The sequence below is a fragment of the Anabrus simplex genome, chromosome 9 (genome assembly GCF_040414725.1).
Source record: "Anabrus simplex isolate iqAnaSimp1 chromosome 9, ASM4041472v1, whole genome shotgun sequence".
NCBI classification, from domain to species: Eukaryota; Metazoa; Arthropoda; class Insecta; order Orthoptera; family Tettigoniidae; genus Anabrus; species Anabrus simplex.
The window spans coordinates 169,632,894-169,660,613 of NC_090273.1; the positions used below are offsets into that span (position 1 = coordinate 169,632,894).

The 27,720-nt window shown below is 37.3% G+C and overlaps 1 protein-coding gene across 2 annotated transcripts in view; it reads left to right on the forward strand.

Annotated features, from left to right (window-relative positions):
* Positions 1-27,720, forward strand: part of LOC136881199 (tRNA (uracil-5-)-methyltransferase homolog A) — a 390,729-nt gene that overhangs the window by 280,174 nt on the left and 82,835 nt on the right. For both annotated transcript variants that reach the window (XM_067153905.2, XM_067153903.2), the window contains exon 7: positions 13,305-13,558. In XM_067153905.2, coding sequence (XP_067010006.2) covers positions 13,305-13,558 — 254 coding nt within the window. The remainder of the gene's footprint in view (positions 1-13,304; positions 13,559-27,720) is intronic.

A 27,720-nucleotide genomic window follows, 5' to 3' on the forward strand; every position in this document is an offset into this window, starting at 1 on the left:
TGCCAGAAGCTGGTGAGCCCATAGCCAAGCCATCTTGTTGATAAATGGTGTTGTCAAAGGTAAAATAATTATTGTTGAGAACTAATTTTAAAATAGACATGAAGTCTTGAATTTCAAGTTTACTTAGGTTACTGAATTTGTTTAGGTTGTTGTTTATAATGGTGAATAATTTTGAAATTGGAATACTAGGGTACATGTTGACAATGTCAAAAGAATGGAGAGAAAAATTTGGTTGGATTTCAAAATTCTTTAATTTGTTGATTAGATCAGAAGTGTTTTTGATAGATATGTTGGATAAAAATCAATTTTTTAGTAAAAATGTTTGGATAAATTTAGAAGTGTTGTATAGGGGACTGGGTCTGTAATTGATTATTGGACGGATGGGAATGTTAGTTTTGTGAAGTTTAGGGAGTGCTTTGGCAGTGGGTAGTCCTGGGTTCATGTTTATTAATTTAGTTTTTTCTTGATCTGTGAGGAGAAAGGAAGCGTTTTTTAAAGTATGTTTGAGTAGGCGTTGGATTTTTGTGGTTGGGTCTTTTTTTACTATAGAAAAAGAAGGGTCACTGAAAAAGTTTTTGGTTTTATCTAAGTAGTCAGTTTTATCCATTATGACAGTAGTGTTGCCTTTATCAGATTTGGTGATAATGAGATTATTGTCATTGATTTTCTTTTTAAGATCTGAAATGATTTTATTATCTTTAATTAAATTATTAATATTATTATCATTATTATTATTATTATTATTATTATTATTATTATTAAGAGAAGTGTTTTTGTTATTGTTAATGAAGACTTTTTTGAGTTTCCCTTTTACTTCATATCTGATTTCATCTTGTACATCTGTTGGCATTTTGTTAATGGCTATTTCAGATTCAATAATTAAATTGGTGGCTACATTGAAAGTGTTGAGATTGGGCCAGTTGTGTTTGAAGCCCTTTGAAAGAATTGAGTTTTCAGCATCACTCAGAGTTGTTATAGATAGATTTACGATGGGAGGATGGAATTGTTCAATAGTTTTGGAGGGTGTGTTACGGTTCTTAAACTGGAATTTATGTGAAGAAGAGTTGTTCTTAAGAATTTTGTGTTTTTTCTCTAGGGTTTGTTGTTTGATTGACAGTACATGAAATAATTTGTCTACTTGAGTTAGGAAGAGGTTCCATTGTGCACTCGGGAGAAGATTAGCAATTTCTAGATGTGTTTCGTATAATCTGTTGTTTAAAAATGATTTTTTCTTGTATAAGAAACGATTTCGTTTTTTAACCAAATTTTGTTGGTTTGGGTTTTTAACATGTGAGGAGAAGAAATGTTTTTTCTGGTACAACTTTGAAGAAATTTGGGGGTAAGATTGTAGGATATGCATTGTTTCAGGAATTACATAAAATCAGCTTCATGGTCCGTATCGCACTTCAATAGATTCACAATTAAGTATTTATTTTCCACCTAGTCGATACAATGATTGCGATCTTGATCTTAAGGCCCATGTAAGAGAAGGCTTTTTGTTTAGCTTGGTTAGCTTGTGCATTTAAAGATAAAAATTTCATTGTTCCGTATTGAAATTATTAACATTAAAAATTAAATAATTGAAGTTCAACCAATTCAATACATAAAAGAAAGAAATGTAGTAATTACATTCTTATTTAAATGGGACCGGTTTCGACCTTAATCCAGGTCATCGTCAGCCGTAAAAACAAGTAGGCGAAATCACACAATGTTTATGAATATTGGAGAAATGGGTCAGTTTCACACTCTGTCAGGCACAAAGTCACAACACTATCAAATAATATATGAAGATTATAAATAAACTTGAAGTCGCAGACGAATAGATTTGTAGAAGCAAACCGCCAGTTCCCGGTGATCAGCGCGGCACATTCAAGGTCATGCGCTGCGGTCTCGAACGCCAAAGTAGAGTGGAGAATGTCTTGAAGGTCCAATATTTGTCTCGGTTGCGGGAAGTTAAGTACGTATATAAAAAATATACGACGCAAATCAGTATAATTGAATGAGAACTTGTGCTCCTGCTAAGTTCTTGGAAAACAGTTGACTTGAAAAAACAATTGTAAATAGAAAAAATGTAGTAAAAAGCGCAACATCGGAAAACAGTTGAAAACTTATATGCACAGTGTGCTATTTTTAAAATTGAAAAAATTATTAGGACATGATTGAAGTAGTCGAAGTTGGCGCAAGACAAGAGTTAAAATTTGAAAGAGGAGAACCGAAATGAAGGTCGATAGGGGTTTGTTTGTTTTGTTTTTTTTAAATAGAGAAGGTAGAATAAATTAACAGAGGAAGAGTGATAGTGAAAAAAGAGAAAAAATAAAAGAGATTGAAGTTAGATGGTATTGAGGAAGGATAAGATAGGGAAAATGAAGGAGGAGTAGTTTAGGGTGGGTTAGGAGGGTGGGTTATTGGAGGTAGAAAATGTGGGTGGGAACTTTGTAAGGCATGGAAAATAGAATTGGGGTTTTGGAATTTGGAATTTTTGAGAAGAAGAATTAGGAAGTCAAAAAGGATATTGGGTTTTTCAGAAATGTCGTTTAAAATGAAATTAGGGTTGAAGTACTGGTCAAGGTGGATAAAGCAATTTTCAGTAACGTTTAAGGGGGCCTTTGTTAATGATTTTAAGTATATTCATGTCATTGTTAATACTGGTGAAACCTTGCTTGGAGTCTTGTATGTGCTGTCCTATGGCAGAGAATCTGTTGTATTTAATGGCGTTGACATGTTCAGAGTACCTGATATTGAAGTTGTGGCCAGTTTGTCCGACGTAGGAGGAATTGCAGTTGTTGCATTTGAATCTGTATACACCAGATTTAGAAAAAGCATTAGACTTATTTAGAGATTTAGAGTTGTGTAAGATATCAAGATTTCTATTGTTAGTTCTAAAAGAAATTTTCATGTTATGTTTTTTAAAAATATTAGTTATTTTATAAGCATCCTGAGTGAAAGTGAAGGTGGAAAAAGCAGCTGGTTTTATTGTGTCTTTAGATAAAGTGGTTTTTGGACGGTGTTTGAATTTGTTGATATTGCGGTTAATGAAGGAGTTGTTGTTAAAGCCATTAAATTTAGCAATGTTGCGGATGGTGTTTAATTCATTATTTAAATCTTTTTTGGACATAGGGGTGTTGAAGGCACGAAAAATTAAGCTGTTATAAGTAGCACGTTTATGAGCTTGGGGGTGCGAAGAATCTTGTCTTATTGTAGTTGCTGTTTGGGTTGGTTTTCTGAAAATTTTGTAAGATAAAGAGGAAGGATGTCTAGTAATAGTTAAGTCTAGAAAATTAAGAGTTTGGTTGTGTTCTGATTCAAGGGTGAATTTAATGTTAGAGTCTAAGTTGTTGAGATGAAGAAGTGTAGAGGCTGCGTTGGTTGATTCCAATATTCATAAACATTGTGTGATTTCGCCTACTTGTTTTTACGGCTGACGATGACCTGGACTAAGGTCGAAACCGGTCCCATTTAAATAAGAATTTAATTACTACATTTCTTTCTTTTATGTATTGAATTGGTTGAACTTCAATTATTTAATTTTTAAAGCAAAAGTTATACATATTTAAAATAACCTTAACCACACATCTTGCAGTGTGAAAATATTTGCCTTGAATGATTCCTGAATACAAAACGCACGCGCACACACTTCTGAAGAGCCAGCAGGCAGGAAAAGGTAAGGTGAAACCTTAAGAGTTCTTCTGAGAAGAGTTCATCATTCTTTCTATGTTCCGACTAACTAATGAAGTCTCCCTTGAGTTCCTGATAAACATACACAACAGGAAATTCTCCTTCACTCTCAACAATAGCTATAAAGACCAACGGTAAATTGTAATTTAAATGCTGTGCAGAGACGTGAAAGCATGATCTTGAACATGATATAACCTCTTCATTTAACCATCTTTGAAAGTCTCTCTCTATATTACATAGCTTCATTAACACCACCATTCTGTAGATGCACAAAATAATCTTGTAATCTTCACAGGTCCGGTATTCAGCTCGACAAGAATATAAAATTGGTATTAAGGAATACGTTTTCTGAGAGTTTGGAGGTTGACTGTGCCAGTATTTGTGGTGTATTGTTGCAGCGTTACGTGTAGGGTGGGGGCAGGTTTCTATGATGTTTATTGCGGGACATAAGGCGGTAAAGCTATGGCGCGAGATGAAGAGGAACAGAGCGTGTTGGATAGTTTAGGACTGGGGAGCGGCCATTGTTGGGTTAGGAGGGGAGAGGGAAGGAGCGGTAGGGGAGGAGGAGTGGAAGGAGGGGAAATATGGAGGGTGATGTGGTGAAAGTGTGTGGCGTGACAAAGTATTATGCATAATGTGAAAGACAGATCTGTTTTTCGGGATATTCATGTTTTTGAAAAATTCAATGTGAAAGTCGAATAGGATCTTTGGTTTCTCTGAGATATCATTTAAGTTTAGGTTGGGATTGAAATATTGGTCTAAATGAATATAGAGGTTTTCAGTGACGTCTAGGAAAGAACCTTTGTTTAGAATATCTAATACCTCAAGATCTTGATTTATTTCAGTAAAGTTGTGCTTAAATTCTTTTATATGTAGGCCGACCGCGGAAAAACGGTTGTGTTTTATGGCATTGACATGTTCTGCATATCTGATTTTAAAGCTGCGTTCTGTTTGCCCTAGGTAAGAACTTTTGCAGTCTTGGCAAGAAAACCTATATAGTTGTGTAGGATCTCTGTGCTTCTATTGTTAGTACGAAAGGCTATTTTGACGTTGTGTTTTTTAAGAACGTTAGTGACGTTGTAAATTTCTTTATTGAAGGTAAATGTGGAAAACGTTTTCCTTTTTCTAAATCAGGTGTATATAGGTTTTCTTGCCAAGACTGCAAAAGTTCTTACCTAGGGCAAACAGGACGCAGCTTTAAAATCAGATATGCAGAACATGTCAATGCCATAAAACACAACCGTTTTTCCGCGGTCGGCCTACATATAAAAGAATTTAAGCACAACTTTACTGAAATAAATCAAGACCTTGAGGTATTAGATATTCTAAACAAAGGTTCTTTCTTAGACGTCACTGAAAACCTCTATATTCATTTAGACCAATATTTCAATCCCAACCTAAACTTAAATGATATCTCAGAGAAACCAAAGATCCTATTCGACTTTCTCATTGAATTTTTCAAAAACATGAATATCCCGAAAAACAGATCTGTCTTTCACATTATGCATAATACTTTGTCACGCCACACACTTTCACCACATCACCCTCCATATTTCCCCTCCTTCCACTCCTCCTCCCCTACCGCTCCTTCCCTCTCCCCTCCTAACCCAACAATGGCCGCTCCCCAGTCCTAAACTATCCAACACGCTCTGTTCCTCTTCATCTCGCGCCATAGCTTTACCGCCTTATGTCCCGCAATAAACATCATAGAAACCTACCCCCACCCTACACGTAACGCTGCAACAATACACCACAAATACTGGCACAGTCAACCTCCAAACTCTCAGAAAACGTATTCCTTAATACCAATTTTATATTCTTGTCGAGCTGAATACCGGACCTGTGAAGATTACAAGATTATTTTGTGCATCTACAGAATGGTGGTGTTAATGAAGCTATGTAATATAGAGAGAGACTTTCAAAGATGGTTAAATGAAGAAGTTATATCATGTTCAAGATCATGCTTTCACGTCTCTGCACAGTATTTAAAATACAATTTACCGTTGGTCTTTATAGCTATTGTTGAGAGTGAAGGAGAATTTCCTGTTGTGTATGTTTATCAGGAACTCAAGGGAGACTTCATTAGTTAGTCGGAACATAGAAAGAATGATGAACTCTTCTCAGAAGAACTCTTAAGGTTTCACCTTACTTTTTCCTGCCTGCTGGCTCTTCAGAAGTGTGTGCGCGTGCGTTTTGTATTCAGGAATCATTCAAGGCAAATATTTTCGCACTGCAAGATGTGTGGTTAAGGTTATTTTTAATATGTATAACTTTTGCTTTCTCAACGATTCATTTGTTTCTATATTCGTCCCTGTTTTTATCTCCTCGTAAGATGTGTATTGTTTAATGAAACGCCTTGTGTAATATAAATGTCTACATACTAGCCTCTTTCCCACATTTTGGCTGAAGATGACGCCAAACAGCGTCGAAACTAGTTCCAAGTGTAAATATATGTTGTAAATAAACTATAACATTTATTGTATTGAAAAGGTGGACCCTTTTAAATTTCCTATCTTCGACCCGTAAACCAGCCGCCCTAATTTGCCTTGATGTTAACAATGCCTTCGACTCTGTCTGGCACGAAGGACTTATCTTCAAAATTAGCCACCTCCCTCTCCCCACCACCATCATAAGACTAATATTTAATTATCTCAAAACTAGGAAAGCCGTAATTAACATAAACGGAACCCACTCGTATACCTTCCCCATAACCTCAGGTCTTGCTCACTCTCTCCTTTCCTTTATATACTATGCACATATGACGTCCCGCACCCAGCACCACCATTACGACTCTACCAATATGCTGATGATATTGCCATTCTAGCCTTCAGCCCTACCTTCACATCCCTCAACAATAGGCTACAGAAATACTTAAATACCCTCGAAACCTGGCTAAACCACTGGCACATCTCCATTAACCCCACCAAAACCCAATTCATAGTTTTCCGAAATAAATCCCGTCTCTGCCCTGCACGCCACAAAGTCCACAGAACAATGTATAATACACCCTTTGTTGAAACTAACAGACTAACGTACCTAGGAATTAAATTTCAAAATAACCTGCAATGGAACCATCACCTGGCTGACATCCACAGGAAAGCTATAAACTGTTTTCGAACACTCAGATCCCTAACAGGTTTCACATGGGGACTTAAACCCACCCAAATAATTAACGTTTATAAGACTTTCATCCGACCATTACTAACCTACGCATCCTTGACATGGATTACTGCCCACCCAACTGAATACGTTAAACTTAACCGACTCGACCGACACGCCATATGTATAGCTCACCATTTACCTACAGACACACCCTCTGCCAATTTCACCCCCTACTATACCTTCCCAAAAATAACAGCATACCTACATAAACTATGTCTCCAATATTTGACAAGAGGCACACTCCACAACAACCCTATAATTAAAGAAGCCCTACCACCGTCACCTCTAGCCACCACAATTCTAAACGACAACCGCACTCCAGAAAATTCCCATATTTTCCCACCTCCCATCACCTAACTTCCACCACCTTCCCACTGTCACCGCCACAAAGTCTCAACAATCGTTTATCAAAATAGAAAGGATGCTCCTGACCACGGTGACACATCACCTGAATAGTGTACCGGCCGACTTAGGCACCACAAGTGCTGTCACAAATAACAAGTGAAAGTGAAGTGAAGTGAAATCCCTAGTAATTCTCAAAGCTAGTGAAAAATTTCAGTGAATTTACCATATGAGTGTTTTAAATTGTATACGTGAAAATGAATAATATCACAATCACCACAATTATTACTAAAAGATTATTACTATCGCTTTTCAAAATATTATTAGTATTATTATCACATTATGGCTAGTAATCAAAATTATCACAATTTCCTTGGATAGCAATAATAATATCTAAACGGACAACATAAACATTTCATTAACATAATTATCATTATCATTATCAAATTACTGTTATCATTGTTATTATTATTAAATTACTAAAATAATTTATTTCCACCCTATGCAAAGATAAGAATTCAAAATATAAACCACCACAAGAAGAGACCAAACCATCAATGAACACATAGTTACTACTACCGCATTGTTGACAACACTGACTGACCCACTAACACAGTGACCACTATGACTATGAATGACGTTCCAAACAAACATGTGACTAGTAGTACTACCACAGACGGTTATAAACAAACAAATAACACCAAGACAAGACAGACCATACCCCACAAGAGACGTACTAAGTAGTATAAACCACTGTATAAATAAATATTAATAATGTAACTTGTGAAATACAAAAGTGGATCGTATTACCTAATGTGTGTGTTACAAATACAAAACAAAATGGACCTAAAAACTATAGCCAAGCAAGAGGCTTCATGAAACAACAAATTTACCTTTAAAAATGTGTGAAATATATAACTTATGCGTGATATGTAATTATTGTAAATTGATACATATGTGGTGAATGCGATCAGCAAGAAGGACTTAAAGACTCTAACCAAAGAAGAAGCTCAAGGAAACAATTATCAAATGTAAATATATGTAAATATAAATGTACAAAGAAAGAATTCAATAAACGGGGTCTAGCGGGGGAAGACTATGGGGGGGTGTGGTGCGGGTCCTCTCCGTGGGTTGGTTCCCCTTGGTGGTCCGGCGATCTCTGCGCCAAGTCAACAATAAATAATGACGTATGTACAACACATACAACCACGTTTAAAACCAAAGTATCAATAAGCCAAAGAGCTGTCGAAGGACAGGAATGAAATAACTTCAGCAAGCAAGCAACCTCCACGGTATGCACTAGCCTTGCGTCTTGGGTGGTGTGCTAAGTCCCAACTGATGAGCCTAACTTAGCACACGAGGGCGAAACGCAGGCAACCAAGAATGAGTTAGCTGGAAAATTTATAATGTCCAATAACGGACCATTATATTGGTATTATAAATTTACTCATTCAGGACAAATATTCTAGGTTCCTTATGGGAATCAACATCTACATCATTTGATGGCCAGGCAGGCATCTATTTTTGGAAATGAGACATAGCTCTCATAGTGCATTGGCACTGCTGGTGGCTTCAAATAGCCTATGCAGTGGCCTCCACGGTATGCACTAGCCTTGCGTCTTGGGTGGTGTGCTAAGTCCCAACTGATGAGCCTAACTTAGCACACGAGGGCGAAACGCAGGCAACCAAGAATGAGTTAGCTGGAAAATTTATAATGTCCAATAATGGACCATTATATTGGTATTATAACACGCTATTTGACAATCAACTGGAATGTACTTTCTGATTTTTAACTTTGTTGTAATATCTTTTAATATCAAGAATCAACCACCTATGTCATAATTCTCAAACAATTGTCATGTTTTAGACTCAAATATTAACACAAATATTTTAGATTGTAATAGTTGTTTAACGATCTCCAATCTATTTTACAAGACATAGTTACTTTTTAACAGTATTCATAAGTCATTTCCAATCAGGTACCTGATCTATTCCTAAGGTAAAATATGGCTGATGATGTCTACTATTGATAGGCGAAACATGTACCATCCAATGTATTAATTTTATGTTAACAATTTTGATAAGGACAAAGTCCTAATTCTTAATATTGTAGTGAGTAGGTGGGTAAAGAGAAACATACTAGTGTTATTTAATACAAATACATTCAATACGGATCCGAAAATGAATTTTATCATGTGTAATATCAAACCCAACCAGGCGAACGTCAAAATGAATAAGTATTTGAAACTTAGAATAAAGATCGGTAAAATCTCAAAAGACATAATGTTTCTTAAAGACTGCTTGAAACTAGGACTAATATGTAAGTCGCTTAAACCACTACAAAGGAAAAACATTCCATACCAAAAGTCAAACGGCATCCAAAATAAAGTAAACAACATATGGCTGAGAAAAGAAATTAAACAAATGTATAAGAAAAAATCATTCCTAAATTTGCAATTATACCGGACGCATTTGACCATCTCACATTATTCAGCTCCGCTTGAATGGAGTTCTTTTCTTAGGTACACCGACTATAAACTGACCACTATGTTAGATAGAAAACAAAAGACACTAAACCACAAGCTAACTTGTTTACAGACAGCCAAACCCAAAGCCCTCAATATTTGCAAATAAAGAGATTTTGATTTTGATTTTTGATTTGAACAGGAACATCAGGTTTTCTACCACTTTGTTGATGAACATTCCCACTACAATTAACTTATCTGACACAGTTTTCTCAGATAGTGAAATGGATCTCTTCAATAAAAGCATAAAATACAACTGGCCTAATCCACAAAAGGTCGAAGATGTAATCACCACCATTGCCGAGACTGAATCTAATATCAACAAACAGATTCTCTTAGAGAAACAAAATGATGTTAAATACGAAATAAAGAGGAAAATACCTACACTCGTCAACGATATAATAACTAACAATAATTCTAACTTTTCTAAACAAAACCTAAAAAAAACTAAAATTAATAATAACAATGTCATAGTAATAAAGGCTGATACAACAGTTTTAATGAATAAACAAGATTACATCAAGAAAGCAGAAGATTTTTTCTCCGATAAAACCTATACATTAATGAATAAAGATCCCATAGTAAAAATACAAAGCAATCTATAAACACACCTTAAAAATTCAACATACCTACTAAATGAACAAGACTATGAGAAAATGATCACTATGAATCCGAAATTACCTACAGCAAGATCATTACTTAAAATACACAAAAAAGATACCCCATCAGACCAATAATCAGTAACAGAAACAGTTCCACTTATAAAACTTCTCATTTCCTCCACAAGTTCTTAAAAAAATATTTTAAATTTCACAATGTAAATCCCATCTAAAATTCCATCGAACTTTGCCAAACTTTAAACAAATTCTATTTTCAACCAAATCATGTTTTATGTTCCTTTGATATCACAAATATGTACTCAAATATACCCATCAATGAAACTATCACCATAATAAAACACAATCTCTCCAAACACAGCGCATTAAGCAAAATTGAAACAGACGAATTCATAAAGTTACTAAGTTTTGTTTTACACAGTAATTATTTTACTTTCAACAACAAAATGTACAAACAAGAAGACCCGATCTCCAGCATTTTAGCGGACATCTACGTGGACAACTTAGAACACAACAAAATAGTAAAAAACATTAACGGACTCGGTTTATGGCTCTGTTATGTCGACAACACATTGGCAATCAACAATAGTGATAACATCCTAACGTTTCTAAATAATTTAGACGATAATATAAAGTTCACAAAAAAAAAAAAAAAAAAAAAAAAAAACAACATTTCAATCAATTTTCTAGACGTCAAAATCACGCGAGTTTTAGACAAATTTGATTTCCAAATTTACCGCAAGCCTTCATTTACTCCAATAACTATAAAAAACAAATCATTGCATTACAGTGTAACCACATTCTTTTCCATGGTCTAGAGGGACCACACTTTCATGAGACTGTCAAACAAATCTGTCAAATACTCTGATATACTCATCTCAGCAGCGACTTCAACCATCATATCAACATATTCTTGCATTAGTTATTTTATGATAATTTTGGTTAATCAACTTAATAAGATAATTTTAAATTGTTCGCCTTTTTTCTGGCCAATATTTTTTAGCTCCTGTGCTTTTCATAAAAAACAGAATTCAACCTTAGCGTTTGTGTATTGTCATACCACTTTTGTCTTTTGAAGTCTTGGGTTCGATATCTGACCCCCAAGCGATGCGTATGCTCAAATTGTTTAGAATTAATATGCCGCAAAATTTTTTTCTTTTAGACAAACATTTTAAATTGTTTAAAGTGATTTTAGCATGTGTTGTATATGTTATGTCTCAACATCTTTATTTTATAACAACTATTCCACAGTATCATTACTTTTAAGAAATCACAGTTTAATTTTTATAAGTTATAAGTGAAGGTACTAAGGAAGAATGGCTGAAGGAGAAGTGCAAGGATGTCGAAGGGAAAGGTAGATGCTGCATACAGGAAAATCAAGGAAACCTTTGGAGAAAGGAAATCTAGGTGTATGAATATTAAGAGCTCAGATGGAAAGCCACTTCTAGGGAAAAAAGACAAAGCAGAAAGATGGCAGGAGCATATCCAACAGTTGTAGCAAGGTAAAGATGTAGATAATTAGGTTCTGGAATGAGGTCAGAGTTTGACAGAGCTGTGAGCGACCTAAATAGGAACAAGGCACCTGGAATTGATGACATTCCCTCTGAATAACTGACTGCCTTAGGAGAAACCAGCATGGCAAGGTTATTCCATTTAGTGTGCAAGATGTATGAGACAGGAGAAGTCCCATCCGATTTTCGGCTGAATGTTGTTATACCTATTCCCAAGAAAGCCAGTGCTTTAGTATTAGTTTAGTATCTCATGCCTGCAAAATTTTAACACGTATTATTTACAGAAGAATGGAAAAACAAGTTGAAGCTGAGTTGGGAGAAGATCAATTTGGCTTCAGAAGAAATGTAGGAACACGTGAAGCAATCCTTACTTTACGTCTGATCTTAGAGGATCGAATCAAGAAGGACAAGCCCCCACGTACATGTCATTCGTAGATCTAGAAAAGGCATTTGATAATGTTGATTGGACCAAGCTATTTATGATTTTGAAGATGATAGGGAGCAGATACCGAGAAGGAAGAATTATCTACAATCTGTATAAAAATCAGTCTGCAGTGATAAGAATCGAGAACATCAATGTCACATATAAAACGGATAATAATACTAATAAGATAATTTTCAATTCAGATAAGATAGAGAATAAATGTATATTCAATAAATCAGGAATTTACAAATTAACATGCCAAACATTTAAACAAGGATACATAGGACAGTCTGGCAGAAGTTTGGCTATAAGGTGCGAAGAACATGTTAATGCGGTTAAACATAAAATATATTCAGCAATGGGAGAACATATGATTGAAATGAATCATATATTTACAGACATTTCCAATGACATGAAATTATTACATTCAGCCAAAAAGGGATTGAATGTTTTGGAAAATTTAGAAATTTACTTTACACAAAAAAATAATTTTGAATCAAGTTTAAATGAGAGAAGAGCAGAAGATAACCCACTGTATAGACTAGCATATGATCATTTAAGGAGCAAAAAGAAGAATAGAAGAAAAACTTGAAGATCCTAAATTTATTTATTTTATTCTCATTCAGTTCAACCAAAATTTTATGTATTGATCATTTTTATAATATAACTTTTTACTCTTTGATATGGTGTATTAGGACAATACGTCTTTAAATTGTAAAACAAAAGATTGTGTGATAATGTTTTGTTCTTTGATCTGACCACTGAGGAAGGGAATGGGTGAGATTTCCCGAAACATGTTTGGTTTAATAAATAGTTTTTCTTTCATTTAATGAGTGTATTGATCAAGGCGGATTCAAATAAACTATTTTAAATAGTTATATTATACATTCTTGAAATCAGTACATTAAGGAGGTTGAACAACAATTTGTTTACAGTAAATTGAGTATGTGCTGTTATGATTAAATATGGGGGGAATAGTTTAACCAGTAGTGACAGCCAAGGTCTAACAAGAAAGCCTTTCCTTATCAGTTGGTTTGTAATGCTTCAGGTGTTTGAGAAGTTGGTGAGAGCATCCAACTGGAACGTGTTCCATCCAGTGACTCAGGAAGGTGTTTGGAGGCAGTTGACAGTCCGTCTGGCTGCGGGCACTGGAGACCTCATGCTCGTAGTGGGAGTGAATTCTCGGAGCCTTACTAGCGAGCAGTCGGACAATCTGAAGTCTGAAGTACGTGACTTCTTCTCGAGTGGCGAGGGTGCAGCTTGTGGTGTGACGTCTTTGTACTTTCAGAACATCATTAAAAGGTGAGAGGCCAAACATCATCACCCTCCTGCCTCAACTTACCCCAGTCCTGGTTTCTTCTTCCTCAAACTTCATCTCTATTGTTTTGCTATTCTTTTCTCCTCCATCCTGTTTACATGTCCAAACCAGATTAGTTTATTCCTATTCAGACTTCCTTTCTAACATATTTGTCTTTCCTTGTCTATCCTGTGATACTTGTTAGGTACTTCATTCCACTGGCTGGAATTCTACTCTCCTCCCTGCTTGTCATTGTGAGGTGATACTCCCAGGTGGCAGATAGGGGGGTCCTAACCGGTTTGCCGGCGGACTTGAGGAAAATAAAATACCTCTTGCGGACCACACACACGACCCCTTGTGCGTGGGGGGCGCAGACAAAGAATTCACCCACGGTATCCCCCTGCCTGTCGTAAGAGGTGACTAAAAGGGGCAACCATGGGATGATCAAATTAGAAACCATGGAACTACTTGTGATTAGTACAACCATGCGCAGAGCACCATGGGTCACTTTTACTTGCACGTAGGACCTCTCTGTTGGGTACCAAATAGATTTGTGATTAGTAGCCAACAAGAGCACGGCGGCTTTTACAGTACCTGTGATTCGTACCCCTATATGAGTGACACCATAGGATGAGGGAACGCATGGTTCTGGCTTGCCTGTGATTAGTACCCACTATATGAGGAACACCACAGGATAGTAAAAGTCCCTGTGGTTAGTACCCTTATGTGATGAACTCCATATGTTTGCGCTGCCTGTAAATGGCGCCGCAATGTAGGTCTGTAATACATGTGCGAATTTCATTACCTGTGAGTAGTACCATAATGTGTGGAATACCGCGAGTCTACACTACCAAACACAGTAGAGACAATTCGCGACACTCTGCAAGATATCGAGGGACAGCGATTAGAGCTCTATCTAGCGGAGTGACCTGAGAGTTACTAATTCTGTCATAAGAGCATGTGTGTTTGTTTGTGAAGTTTTTGGCGTTATTTATGCGTTTACATTCAGTTGACATAAGTAAATAGTAGCATGTGTCATTCCTTTATATCTCATCTCAATATGAGCAGAAAGATATGTGCTGTGTTTGGCTGCAATAACTATAAAGTGCAGAAGGATTCGCGGCCTTTCTTCCGTTTCCCTCGTGACAAGTAAATGTAAGTAATATTCTTCCAGTTACAAAGAGATTTTTATAGTACTTCGTAAACTTCTGACCTACGCGACCCACATTTTAACTGACTTAAAATATAATAAGCTTATTTTATTGTATAGTGCAGCAGTTAACCTTCAATACTGATGTGTTGTTGTAGGTGTGATCTGTGGGTTTGATTTCATTCAGGAAAATACATACCGGTATGCGTATGTGTATGGCTGGTTGTGTTCCAAGTTACTCCATTTGGAATGCCATAATGCGTTGTCAAGCACTGAAGAAAATATGAGTGATTTAAAAATGTACATATTTTGTTGAAACAATATGGTGATACAAATATTCTTTACCCTAATGTAATGGCATTATGGCAAGTATTGCTTATAAGGAAAGTTTGAATGTTTTTGAGGCTAAATTTATAGATTTTCTTTCTGTTAGTAGGCTTCAAGTTAAAAGGAAAATTGTCCAGCTCTTAAATGCAAAATTCATTGAATCATGTGTGTAAGGAATGTTATATAAGTAATAATAATAACAACGTAAACGTTTCCACCTTTTCAATACTAAAATATATTCACAAAATTATAAATTACATGGTACTAGTTTCGACCCATCTAGGGGTCATTATCAGCCGTATTGGAGCAAAGATTACTTTTGGCGAAATCCTAAGTTTCTTAGTAATCTTTGCTCCAATACGGCTGATGATGACCCCTAGATGGGTAGAAACTAGTACCGTATAATTTATAATTTTGTGAATATATTTTAGTATTGAAAAGGTGGAAACGTTTAAGTTGTTATTATTATTACTTATATATTATTCTCAGTTCAATACGGACCAAAAACATGAAATTCATAACCATTAATGTAAGGAATGTGCCAATATTTTTGTTGACAAGTGTTTTAATGTGATGATACAATGCTTTTAAATGAGAAAAAAGACAAATCTAATCGTGAACGTTCAGGCAGGAACGCTAAAGCTAAAAAAAGTAATGCATAAATGAAAGATCAAGCCCTTTCACAGCAGTCCATTTCACATATTGATTATATGTCTAATTTCAGTCTTTAAATAATAACCTGTTAAATAATTCTTCATTCATTTATCCAGAATTGCTTTAGCAACTTTAAAGTTAATATCTTAGTAACAGTTTCTTTCTAGACGTAATTTATTTATCCATTTCCGTGTATACATTTCCATTGATATTTGAATTTAGCGCGAATTTTCAGGCCACGCCACTAGGAGCGCCACTTGCGACTTGTCTCCCATTTTAACAAGGCTAAATCCGGAAGTGTTGCGTATTGTCTCTACTGTATTTGACGCTACTCTTGATTAGTACCGCAACATGATAAATACCATGGTTCCACTTTCCTAGCAATAAGTACCATTGTGAGGGGACGCTGACTTGAATTTTGGACCCCTTTTGACTACAAGTATAATTGATTCAGTGTTGTGCTATAGAAGCAGTCCCTTGGTCAGTAATACTATTGTTCTACACCATCTTCTGTGCATGTGAGGCACTGTGGGTCGGTTCCACTGATCGTTTTAAATTCATATCCATCCATCCATTCATTCCTCGTCCTCACGTTTTGAATTGTGGTCAGTGGATGTTTTTGGGCTTTTAATTCGTCATTTCATTTTGTCTCATTTCGTACCATTAGGGGCCGATGACCTAGATGTTAGGGCCCTTTAAACAACAAGCATCATCAAGCTTTGTCATTTTCCAGATCAGTATGGGAGCATTATCTCTTTATACTTCCTTATTTCAGAGGTTTCTTACCTTATCATCATCATCATCATCATCATCCAACTCTTGCTCGGTCGGGGTATTTATGCCACTTCTCCATCTTCCTCTTTCCTTCCACCATTCCTCTTCCATGATCTTGTCCCAGTCTAAATTCCGTCTTCTTATGCCCCTCTCACTCTACCTTCGTTACTCAGTCACACCCATCTCACTCGTCCACAACTCTTCTCACACTACACACACAGCACGCTGAACAAGGTGAGTCTCATATCCTATCATCCTTGGCCGCGACTCCATTTAGATTTCCATTTCACTAACTTAGTTTTTCTTTCCTTTCTTTTAAGATTCACCACCCTTTTTGAGCTGAGACTAATTTGAAGATCAACCTTATTCAATCGCTTAACATCTGGTGTCCCGGCCTTGACAAAATCTTTTTGTTGGTCTCGCCAACCTCATATAACATCGGACCTGGACTTATGTGTCTTAATTGAACAACAACAGAAGAGTGGACAATTTTACTACATTGTTTTTACTACATCGTTTTATTATCACATTCAGACTTTTATGTTCAAAGCATCAGACCAATTTTATGCACAATACTCACCCATCTAACTACTACGCTTTTATGTGTCACATCACATCATCATATTTTACTCATTTTCTTCTAGCCTTTAAGGAGAAAAAGCAGTCCATCATTTGTATTCAGCCATGCAAGATTCATTTATGCAATATTTATGATATGTACTTTGCCCATTTGTGATTTTTGTACCTGATGACGCAATAAGCGTCGAAACCAGTTCTGATAATATAATAAATAATATGTTGTGAACATCTCATACAGCACGTTTTGTATTGAAAAGGTTGAACCTTCCTTAATTCTAATTGTGTACTGTATATGGAGACACAAAACTCAGAATCTGACATTTTAAAGTGTAATTTATACCTACAATACAGGACATTGAATTTCAACACGTTTTATTCCTACAGTTATCATTAAGTGTTCGTAATAATGTCTATTTATCAAGACTCAAGGACAAAACTAATTAGTTTTAAAAAATTAAGGCTAATTAACATTGAGCAACAAGATTCTATCACAGTGTACAACTGAAGGTTCAGGATCAAGGAAGTGTAACCCACATATTGTGATCAATACACATGCTCTCTCTGTGTTACCATACAAAGCTAACATCTAATTAAAAACTTATGTCTATGAACAATCCAAACTTTTACGAATGTGTTGTTACGTATGATATTCATGAAAAGACAGTGAATACCAAGTTCCAATTCGACGATCGCCCCCAATCATGAGAATAATTTTGACATGTTAGTGTCGTATGACATTCTTTGTTAGATCTAGTGATGTTTTATGGTTGCGTGATATGTTATGTGATTGTGTGACCAACTGAAGATGACCTAGAAAGGTCGAAACCGGTCCTGTGGTTTAAATTTTTAATTTAATAAACAAGTACTGATTGAGTGGAAGCCTTCTTCTCATTGCATTTGTGGAATAACATATCCTTTCTTCCATTCAAACGGGAAATTGCCAGTACGAAGAGACCAGCTGATTATTGTGGCTAGTGGGGTTGCCAGCTCCTCAGCACACTCATGTAACACAATTCCTGGAATATGATCTGGACCACATGACTTCTTCGTATCCATCGACTTCAAGATTTTGCAGACTTCCGATGATGAAGTTATCACTTATAAATAAATTTCCCCGAATTGTTCGGTGTGAGAATTACAGGGAACACTGGATGGATGGAATTTTTTGAAAGTGTCAGCAAAATTATCCAGAATTTCTTTCAGTGAGCTAATTTCCTCGTCTTCATTAATCATCATAGAGGGTAGCCGCCTAGATTTTGATTTGCAATAAATAAATTTCCAAATTCCTTGTGGATGTCTGATGATATCTTCCTCAACAGACCCGACATAATCTCTGTACTTTCTCTGCTGCATTTGTTTGTATTCCCTTTTTAGCATCGCGAATTCGATGTAATCTGAGAGAAGTGAAGACCTTGCAGCTCGTTTCCTTGCTCTTTCCTTTGCCCGCATTTTGTCTGTAAGTTCGGAATCATACCAAAAGGGAAGATGCCTAGTCTTCATTCTGCGGGAAGGTATGGCGTCCTTAAGAGGGCTGCGCAGTAAGTCATAAAACAAGTCAACTGCGGCATCAAGAGATGGACAGGATTCAAGCAAGTTCCACGGACATCGGGATAAGATATTTTGTAGATGAGGAAAGTCTGCTTTTGTCCATACGAAGAATGATTTTGTAGTCTATGGTAAACGAGGAACACAGGAATTATAAAGTCTGAGCTCAAGCGCAGAATGATCTGATTGTACTAACTGTTCTGTTGCTTCACACTGGGTATTATTAGTGACTTTTTCAGACACGAAAGCAAGGTCCAGGAAGTTATTTCCTAGTGTTAGAAAACCGCAAACTTGCCAAAGGTTGAATTCATTGGTGATCTCTAAAAGAAAGCAGGCTTCCTCATTGACATGGGTGAGGATAGGATTAATAGATCTTGAATCGTCTGAGGCCCAGGTTAATTGGCTTACATTGAAATCACCGCACATGATAATAGTGTCATTTTGTTTGATTCGAGCCAGGGTTTCTCGGAAGTCTCTGAGCCGTACTTCCACCTCGTCCGGGGGCAGGTAACAGCAGACTATGTACAGCTCTTGGCCAGGGGAAGGGGTGGCTTTCACAACAATACATTCCCAGTTTCTCACTAGGTCGGGTCATTGCACTGGACCGTAAGCAGAGTTCACTGCTATTAAATACCCACCTCTCTTGTTCTTACTAGTAAGGATATTTTGCCTATCTTGGCAGAAAATAACATGCAGTATTTCACTAGGTTTGAGGGGGTTAGAGGTACGACGGTGTTTGAGTTTATCTATCTTCTACCGCGTGAAGGATGCTTTCTCTTATATTCTGCACATCTCCCTTGATGGTCGAAATCCGGTTTTCTAATCTTCCTTCAACAGCAGAAATACGGCTCCCAAAATTTTCCTCGACAGTAAAAATTGTCCCCTCAACCTCTTGGTTTATGCCGGACACCTGGATCTCCACCTCCTCCTTGAGGTTCAAGATATCCCCTTCCAGCTGGCTTACCCTACTATCGATCTGTTCAACTTGTCCCAGTTTTGACCTGATGTCCGATATCTGCTGCATTAATCAATTAGTGACGTCGTTAATTTTGGATGAAATTTTGTCATCTACGGTTGAAATTTTTGAATCTAGGCCCTGTTCTACTTTGTCAACCTGCTTGTAACTTGTGCTATTCGTCTGGTTAAAACTGTATTAGCTTGAGAAATTTCGTCTGAAATTTTGTAATTTACTTTGTAAATTTGGTCTGCAAGTTTGTCATTCTGTTCCTTTAAGGTGGAATTAACTCGTGAATCAGTGTCTGAGATTTTGTCATTGAGTGCCTGCATCATTAAGTTAGAACACACTTTGGAAATATTTACCTCATCTTTCAATGTTTCCTCTGGATCTTCGTCGACCTCGAAGAAAAACTTCTCCGTTATAATACCAATATAAATGGTCCGTTACTGGACATTATAAATTATCCAGCTAACTCATTCCTGGTTGCCAGCGTTTTGCCTCAGTGTGCTAAGTTGGGCTCATCAGTTGGTAAATAGCACGCCCACCAAGACGCATGGAGGCCACTGCATACGCTACTTGCAGCCACCGGCAGTGCCAATGCACTATGAGAGACTTTGTCTCATTACCAAGAATTGATGCCTGCGTGGCCTGGTGGGTGTGCTATTTACCAACTGAAGAGCCCAACTTGCACACTGGGGCGAAACACTGGCAACCATTCTCTTGGCGAGTTCATCTTTGAGTTGTTGAACAAACATATTTTCTAGTAACACTTACATTTTGTTCTATTTCGCACTACACTCATATTCACTCATAAAGTCTTACGTCGTGTCCACGGTCGCTAATGATGTTGCCACAAAGATGCACACAAAATGTTGTCAACTTGCGTACACTGATTTTTATTTACAATTAATTTACACATTAATCACACATAACGTAATCAACTGCCGTCACAAGCAAAACACACACATCAACAAACCACCATCTTTAACTGCCTATCACGAAGCACACGGAGATTGCAACCTTGAAACAATTGACTGCTAACTGCTTACATTAGCATGTCAGCCTAAACGCAACATGTGCTCACAAAAATAACTCCAACTAAACCTCAACTCCAGTCCACCATCAAGACCACTTCCTTACATATGTCGCCTAGCCAGGCTTCTAGAAGGATATGTCACAGTGTATTTTCTAGTAAATTCTAGAGTGCTTAATACATAGTTACAATTGGAAGGAAGGTTCTCCATAGTTCTCATCTTACCTAGTGGTATTCTGGATATTACAATGTGTTGCACAATGTTGTAGTGGATTACACACCATATATACAGTTAAAAATAAATTATATACTATTAATTACAGGTTCGTAAATATATATGTACAGCATATGTTTCATGACATAACGTAAATAATAATAATAATACTAGTAATACCAAATGGATGTAAACGCTTCATAGCCATACCTCACAAGTCATAATAATAATAATAATAATAATAATAATAATAATAATAATAATAATAATAATAATAATAATAATAATAATCCCCGTGTGGGGATTTACCGGTTACCTCCATCGGGCGCGTCCCATTGGAATTGGGGAAGCTCGCTGGCTCTGCCGCCAGCAGAGTCAGAGGGTAGTAGGGAAATAAAATGCCACTGTGAAAAAAAAAAACTGGACCCTTGCCAGGGTTACGGCAAAGACTGGTAAATGACCAGAAGCCAGAAAACATCTTGAGGCAACCTCTAGGGCTAATAATAATAATAATAATCGTATGGCCTCAGCTACCGTGTGCAGACATTTCAATTTGACGCCATCTGGCTGTCTGCTCGTCAATTTCGACGTTCCGTTTTACTCTAGGCCCCCACTAGATGACAGACCGAGTAAACCGAAACTCTCTTGGGCGTCTGTGGCTGAGAGTTAATGAATTTTGTCGGGTAAACACCAAATGTGTCACCAGAGATCTTTTACATGCCGACATCGTACGACATGGAGTGTCGAATGGACTTTTTTCCGCCCTTCAAAAATCCGACTACCTCTGCCGGGTTTGAACCCGCTATCTTGGGATCCGGAGGCCGACACTCTACCGCTGATCCACAGAGGCACCTCTAGGGCTAACAACCCTAGTTGTAAAAGGATGGGTACCCGTCCAAAGCAAAGTCAAGTCACAAAGCATGATGGCACAACATTTCAAGAAACATACCCCAGGGGGTAAATCTTCGGATAAATCCCTCGTCGTGAACGCCACGGCGCACGAGTCTCGTTCGGATTCTGGGGGAGACTCGACATCACGCAAGAGACGAGTCGGAGCGTCTCGGTGTACCCCAAAGAGTCAAAAACTCAGGCCAAAATCTAAAACCTTTCTAACAACTTTCAACATAAATTCATTGATGGTTATGAATTTCATGTTTTTGGTCCGTATTGAACAATATATAAGTAATAATAATAATAATAACTTAAATGTTTCCACCTTTTCAATACAATATATTCACAAAATTACAAAATTATACGGTACTAGTTTAAGAAACAAGGCGTTAAAATAGCCTTCAAAACCAACAATAAGAACATGAATGTTTTATACAATACTTCACACATCAACAAGACCAGCAGTTTTTTAAAATCAGGAGTTTATAGGATCAAATGTACCACCTGTAAAAAAACCTACATCGGGCAAACCGGGAGAAACTTCATTATCAGATACCACGAGCACACTAACGCAATAAAATACAACAAGTTTTCAGCCATCGGCCAACACATGCAAGATTATAACCATAATTTCACCAATATTGAACAAGACATGGACATCCTCGTATTAGCAAACAAGGGCCCTTTACTGAACATAATGGAAAATTACTACATACACCTAGACCAATACTTTAATGCCAGTCACAACCTCAATGAAATCTCTGAGAAACCCAACATACTCTTCGATCTATTTATCACTTTCCTCAGAAACAATAATGCAGCCAACCTAAACTCAATCCTAAATTTAATCAAAAGTACTTTTCCAAGACAATTACACATTCTCCCGCACCCTTCAGCCCCACCTTAAGCCCTCTTCCTAAGCCATATTTCATTTCAATACAAGAACTTACTGATTTCCATGATTATAATTTTTACAACACCCCATTTATACTTTATTCTTTGTTAAAAACCTCTGATTATGTATATTCCTTGTATTATTAACTATTACCATAACATCTCATTTCACTTGTTATTCTTTAAAATAATATTGTCTTAGGATTTCGCCACAAATGATCTTTGCTCCAATACGGCTGATGATGACCCCTAGATGGGTCGAAACTAGTACCGTATAATTTTGTAATTTTGTGAATATATTGTATTGAAAAGGTGGAAACATTTAAGTTATTATTATTATTATTATTATTATTATTATTATTATTACTTACATAAATTCACTTACACAAACTGGCAAGCTGAAAACCCTCACCAAAGCTCTTCACGAAAATCAGATATCCATAATGGCCCTACAGGAAACGAGGTACCCAGATGAAGAGATTTTTGAATCCGAAGGCTACCGATTTTTCAAGAGCAAAGCGCAAAGAGGAATCCTCAATGTAGCTGTGATGCTTGGAACCGCGTTTGCTGTTAGAACCAAGATCCTTAAATCGGTTGCAAATTTCGAACCTGTGAATGACAGATTGTCTATACTCACAATTAAATGCGCGAACAAAACCTACGCCCTAGTTAACGCACATGCTCCTACAAACGATAAGAACAAGTCTGATCCAGACGAAGTTGATAATTTCTGGGACCTACTGGATGAAAAATTAAACAAAATCCCCAAACACCATGTCAAGCTTCTTTTGGGTGACTTCAATGCCCAACTAGGGCGTGAGCAGAAGTACAGGAAAGTTATAGGAAATTACCCTGCTCACAAAAGAACCAATCCCAACGGCAAAAGACTGGTGTCTATTTGCGAAAATCACAACCTGCAGGTCATGTCGACCCACTTCCACCATCTACCCAGAAAGCAAATGACTTGACGTTCTCCCGTCCAAGCTCTCGGAGAGTTCCAAATTGATCATGTTGCAATCTCCAGGAGAAACAGCCCTGAGATTATGAATGTGAAGGTAAAGAAAGGCATCAATGTGGCCTCAGATCATTATATGTCTCTTATCAAATTCAAACCAATTCCCGCAAACACAAGGAAGACAACCAAACAGGTCACGCGCTTCGACAATGATAAACTTCGGCAAAGGGTCGAGGAGTTCCAGGAGAAGGCTAGACCAAATGATACTGACTTTAACAACGCCAAAAGTCTCCTTGTTAAGGCCGCCAAAGACGTTGCAGAAATCAAGAGAGGCAAAAAGCATGCCTGGTGGAATGGTACCTGCGAATCAGTCCTCCAAGAAAGACTCAATGCGTGGAAACAGTACTACTCTACGAAATCAGAAGAGGATTGGGAAACCTACAAAACCCAACGTGCCCAAGCAGCTAGGGTGTTCAGAACTGAGAAACGTAAATACAAAAAATCTCTCATTGAAAAGATAGAACAAAACTTTAGGAAGAATGAAAGCAGAGAGTACTACAGAGCCTTCAAACGCAAACTCACTGGCTTTAAACCACCATCTCTATGCTTTGAGCGAAAGGACGGCACACTGGTGACATCAAATGAAGAAAATTGCAGCATTCTGGCAGACTACTTCAAGAATTTACTTAATTGCTCTAAACCGCAAAGCCCCATTGAGACCAAGGAACCCTTACTCAGGTACCCAGATTCCAGACCACCCGACAGAGATGAAATCAAGCACCACATTGCCCGTCTCAAAAATAACAAAGTGCCGGGGGAAGACTCAGTAGTAGCAGAACTATGGAAATATGCCCCAGAGGAATCACTTGATATCTTGCAAAAGCAAATAGAAGAAATTTGGAACAAGGAGACCCTACCCGAAGATTGGAAAATAGCTTTGATCCATCCATTACACAAAAAAGGCAGCATGAAGAACATCAACAACTACAGAGGAATATCTTTGCTACCCGTGACTTTCAAAATTCTATCACTTGCCATTGTGGAGCGTTTGGAAGCACAAGTCGAACATCAAATAGGTGAATACCAAGGAGGGTTCAGAAAAGGTCGCTCAACAGCTGAACAGATCCAAAATCTCAAAACGATCATCAGATATTGTACTCTAAGGTCCAAGCAGTATGTGTCTGTCTTTGTGGACGTTAAGAAAGCGTACGACTCCATTGACCGGGAAGTCCTGCTAAACATCTTAAATGAATTTGGAGTTGATTTGAAACTGCTGGCATTAATTAGAGCCACCCTGACCGATACCAAATCCAAGGTGAAGTTCCACGGATGTCTCTCGCATTCCTTTGACATCAAAACAGGAGTCCGACAAGGTGATGGGCTATCCCCGATACTCTTCAACTGTGTTCTTGAAAAGATCATCAGAACCTGGCAGGTGAGATTACAAGAAACCAACTACAGTCCATTGAGAATAGGAACCAAATCCAAGGGGATCGCAACAGACTGCTTAGCATTTGCCGATGATATTGTTGTTCTCTCCAACGACATAGAAACCGCTAGAGCTCAAGTTGAAATTTTAAAGGAAATTGCCGAACAGACTGGTTTGCAGATATCGTTTGAGAAAACAGAAGTAATGACTAACATCAAAGAGGCTCCACCACAACTCCATACAAAATACGGGGACATCACCCGAGTAGACAAATTCAAATACCTGGGCGAGATCATCATGAAAAATGGACTGGACAAAGAAGCACTTCAGGAGCGAGTACGCAAACTGGAAATAGCCAACCAAACATCCCGCACAATCTACAACAAAAAATGCCTTTCCCAAAACACCAAGATACGTCACTATGAAACAGTTCTGAAGCCAGTAGTTCTATATGCAGCCGAAACCCTGTCTCTAAATGCCAACAAAGGACTCCTTGAAGAACTGGAGAAAAGAGAACGCAAAATTGTGAGAGGAATCTTGGTATCAAAGTACAGAAATGGAATCCATCAAAAGAGATCCAACAAGGAAGTCTACAGCAAAACAGAGAAAATTACCGACACAATCAGAAAAAGACGTGCACAATTTTACGGTCATCTGAAAAGAATGGACGGAAGAAAGTTAACTAAAGAAATCTTTCACTTTTTTGATTCAAACTCCAAAACCACAATTCCCTGGTTTAGAAATATCAAAGAAGACCTGCAAATGCTACATATCTCAGCTGAAGACGCCCTTAACAGAGATGTCTTCCGCAAGAAAATATTGACGAACGGGCTAAACCGAGATGAGCAGCTGAAGAGAAGACACGGTGCCCCTTGGACAGAGGAGCGTAAGCAGGCCCACTCACAAAGAATGAGGGAAATTTGGGTTCTAAAGAAGGCCAAGTTCAGTGTCAAATGCAACAAGACTTAACGTGGTCCTTGATGGCCCCAGCGAATTATATATATATAATAATTTGAGCTCAATATTGGCATTATTTACCCATGGGTTAAAGAACATTGTTTTCAAGGTATATCAATTTATCACACTTGTGTTAATGAGGAACACACTAACGAGTTTTCACTGTAAATAGAGTACAGGTTCACTTTGCACTTGCCATCTTCCTTGTATTGGCTGTAGTGGCAGGCATTGCAGTACTTTCCAGTGTCAGCTCAGTTAAATGTAACCTAAAAGCTAAAAACATTGCACAATAACACACCTGTAAAATTGCACGTTATTAAACAAGGAATAGAAACACACTATTCAACAAAGAACATCATCAGATTCTATCAAGTCGCACAAATATTTAAAATATTTCTGTTTAATACCTAGGAACTTCAACTCTGGAAGTTATCTTCATGATGTCCTCTTATGTCTCGACTCCAGGATTTACTGTGATGTGTTTCTCTGTCATTGGTGTGGGTCTAAAATGGTTGCAGTCCATTGGCACAACACGCTGTGTTTTTTTTTAACGCTTCCTTCAGTATTACTGTTCTTGTTGTTGTTATTAGATTTATTTTTGGTTGGTTAGTTTTCCCTCAATTTTCCATTATGTAATTTACGTTTACAGGAACGGCTTTCAGGAAAATATATTCGTAGTTTATTATTTTGGGATATTCTAACAGGCTTTTTAATGGATTGTTTAGTTTTCCTTTAATTTTCCATTATGTAATTCACGTTTATGTGGAATGGCTTTCGTTATGTACTTTACATGAACAGTTCCCGTTGTACTATGATCGTAATTTTTAAATATTTTTTTTTTACGGGAGTCCTTGTAAGATGTAATTTTTAGTGATAAATGATAATCTATTTAAAGATTGTCTCAAGTGGCAAGGACGCTGCGTAAGAACTTACTACAGATAAGAATATCCTAACCCACATTCCACATCCCTTCTGCGGGATTCATTAAGCACTAATGTAAAAAGTGTAATGTTGTCCATATGATAATTAATTAGGTGAATAGGGGATCATCGCCATCATCATCATCATTTCCCCTTATCCAGCTCCTGCTGAGTCGAGGTATTTATGGCCCATTTCCATCTTACTCTGTCCTTCCACGATCCTGTCCCAGTCTACATTTCATGTTCTTATGCCGCTCTTCACTGATTCAATCCATCTTGTTCTAGGTCTTTCTCTTGCTCTCTTGCCCTTGCACTTTGCCTCCAGCATCTGTCTTGGAATTCTGTTCTCCTCCATCCTCTTTACTTGTCCAAACCACCTTAGTTAATTCTTTTCAACTCACTCCTTTAGCTTTCCTATCCCAACTTCCTTCCTAACATCTTCATTTCTCACCCTGTCTTTCATTGTCTTCCCTATCATACTTCTTAGGAATTTCATCTCACTGGCTTGAATTCTGCTCTCTTGCCTTCTAATCAAAGTCCAAGTCTCAGCTGCATAAATCAAAATGGGTACATAGTACATTTTTTACTTTATCTCTCTACTTTTCCTTGGTACTTCTTTGCTCCAAACAAGTTTTCACTATCCTTGTGGTAACTTTTTCTACCCTCTTACTTCTTATAAGTCCATACAGCATCCTTTTAAGGCAACTTATATCTGCTTCCATTTTTTTGTGTAAATTGTTCCCAACTCTTCTTCTTTTATTCTCCTACCACCTTCTTACTTCTCCATTTGCTTTTGAGATACTTCCTTTTGCTTTCTTCTGTTTGATCTCGGTTCCATTCTTGCCAGGCTATCTTTTTTTCTTTCACAATGTTCCCCACTTCCTCAT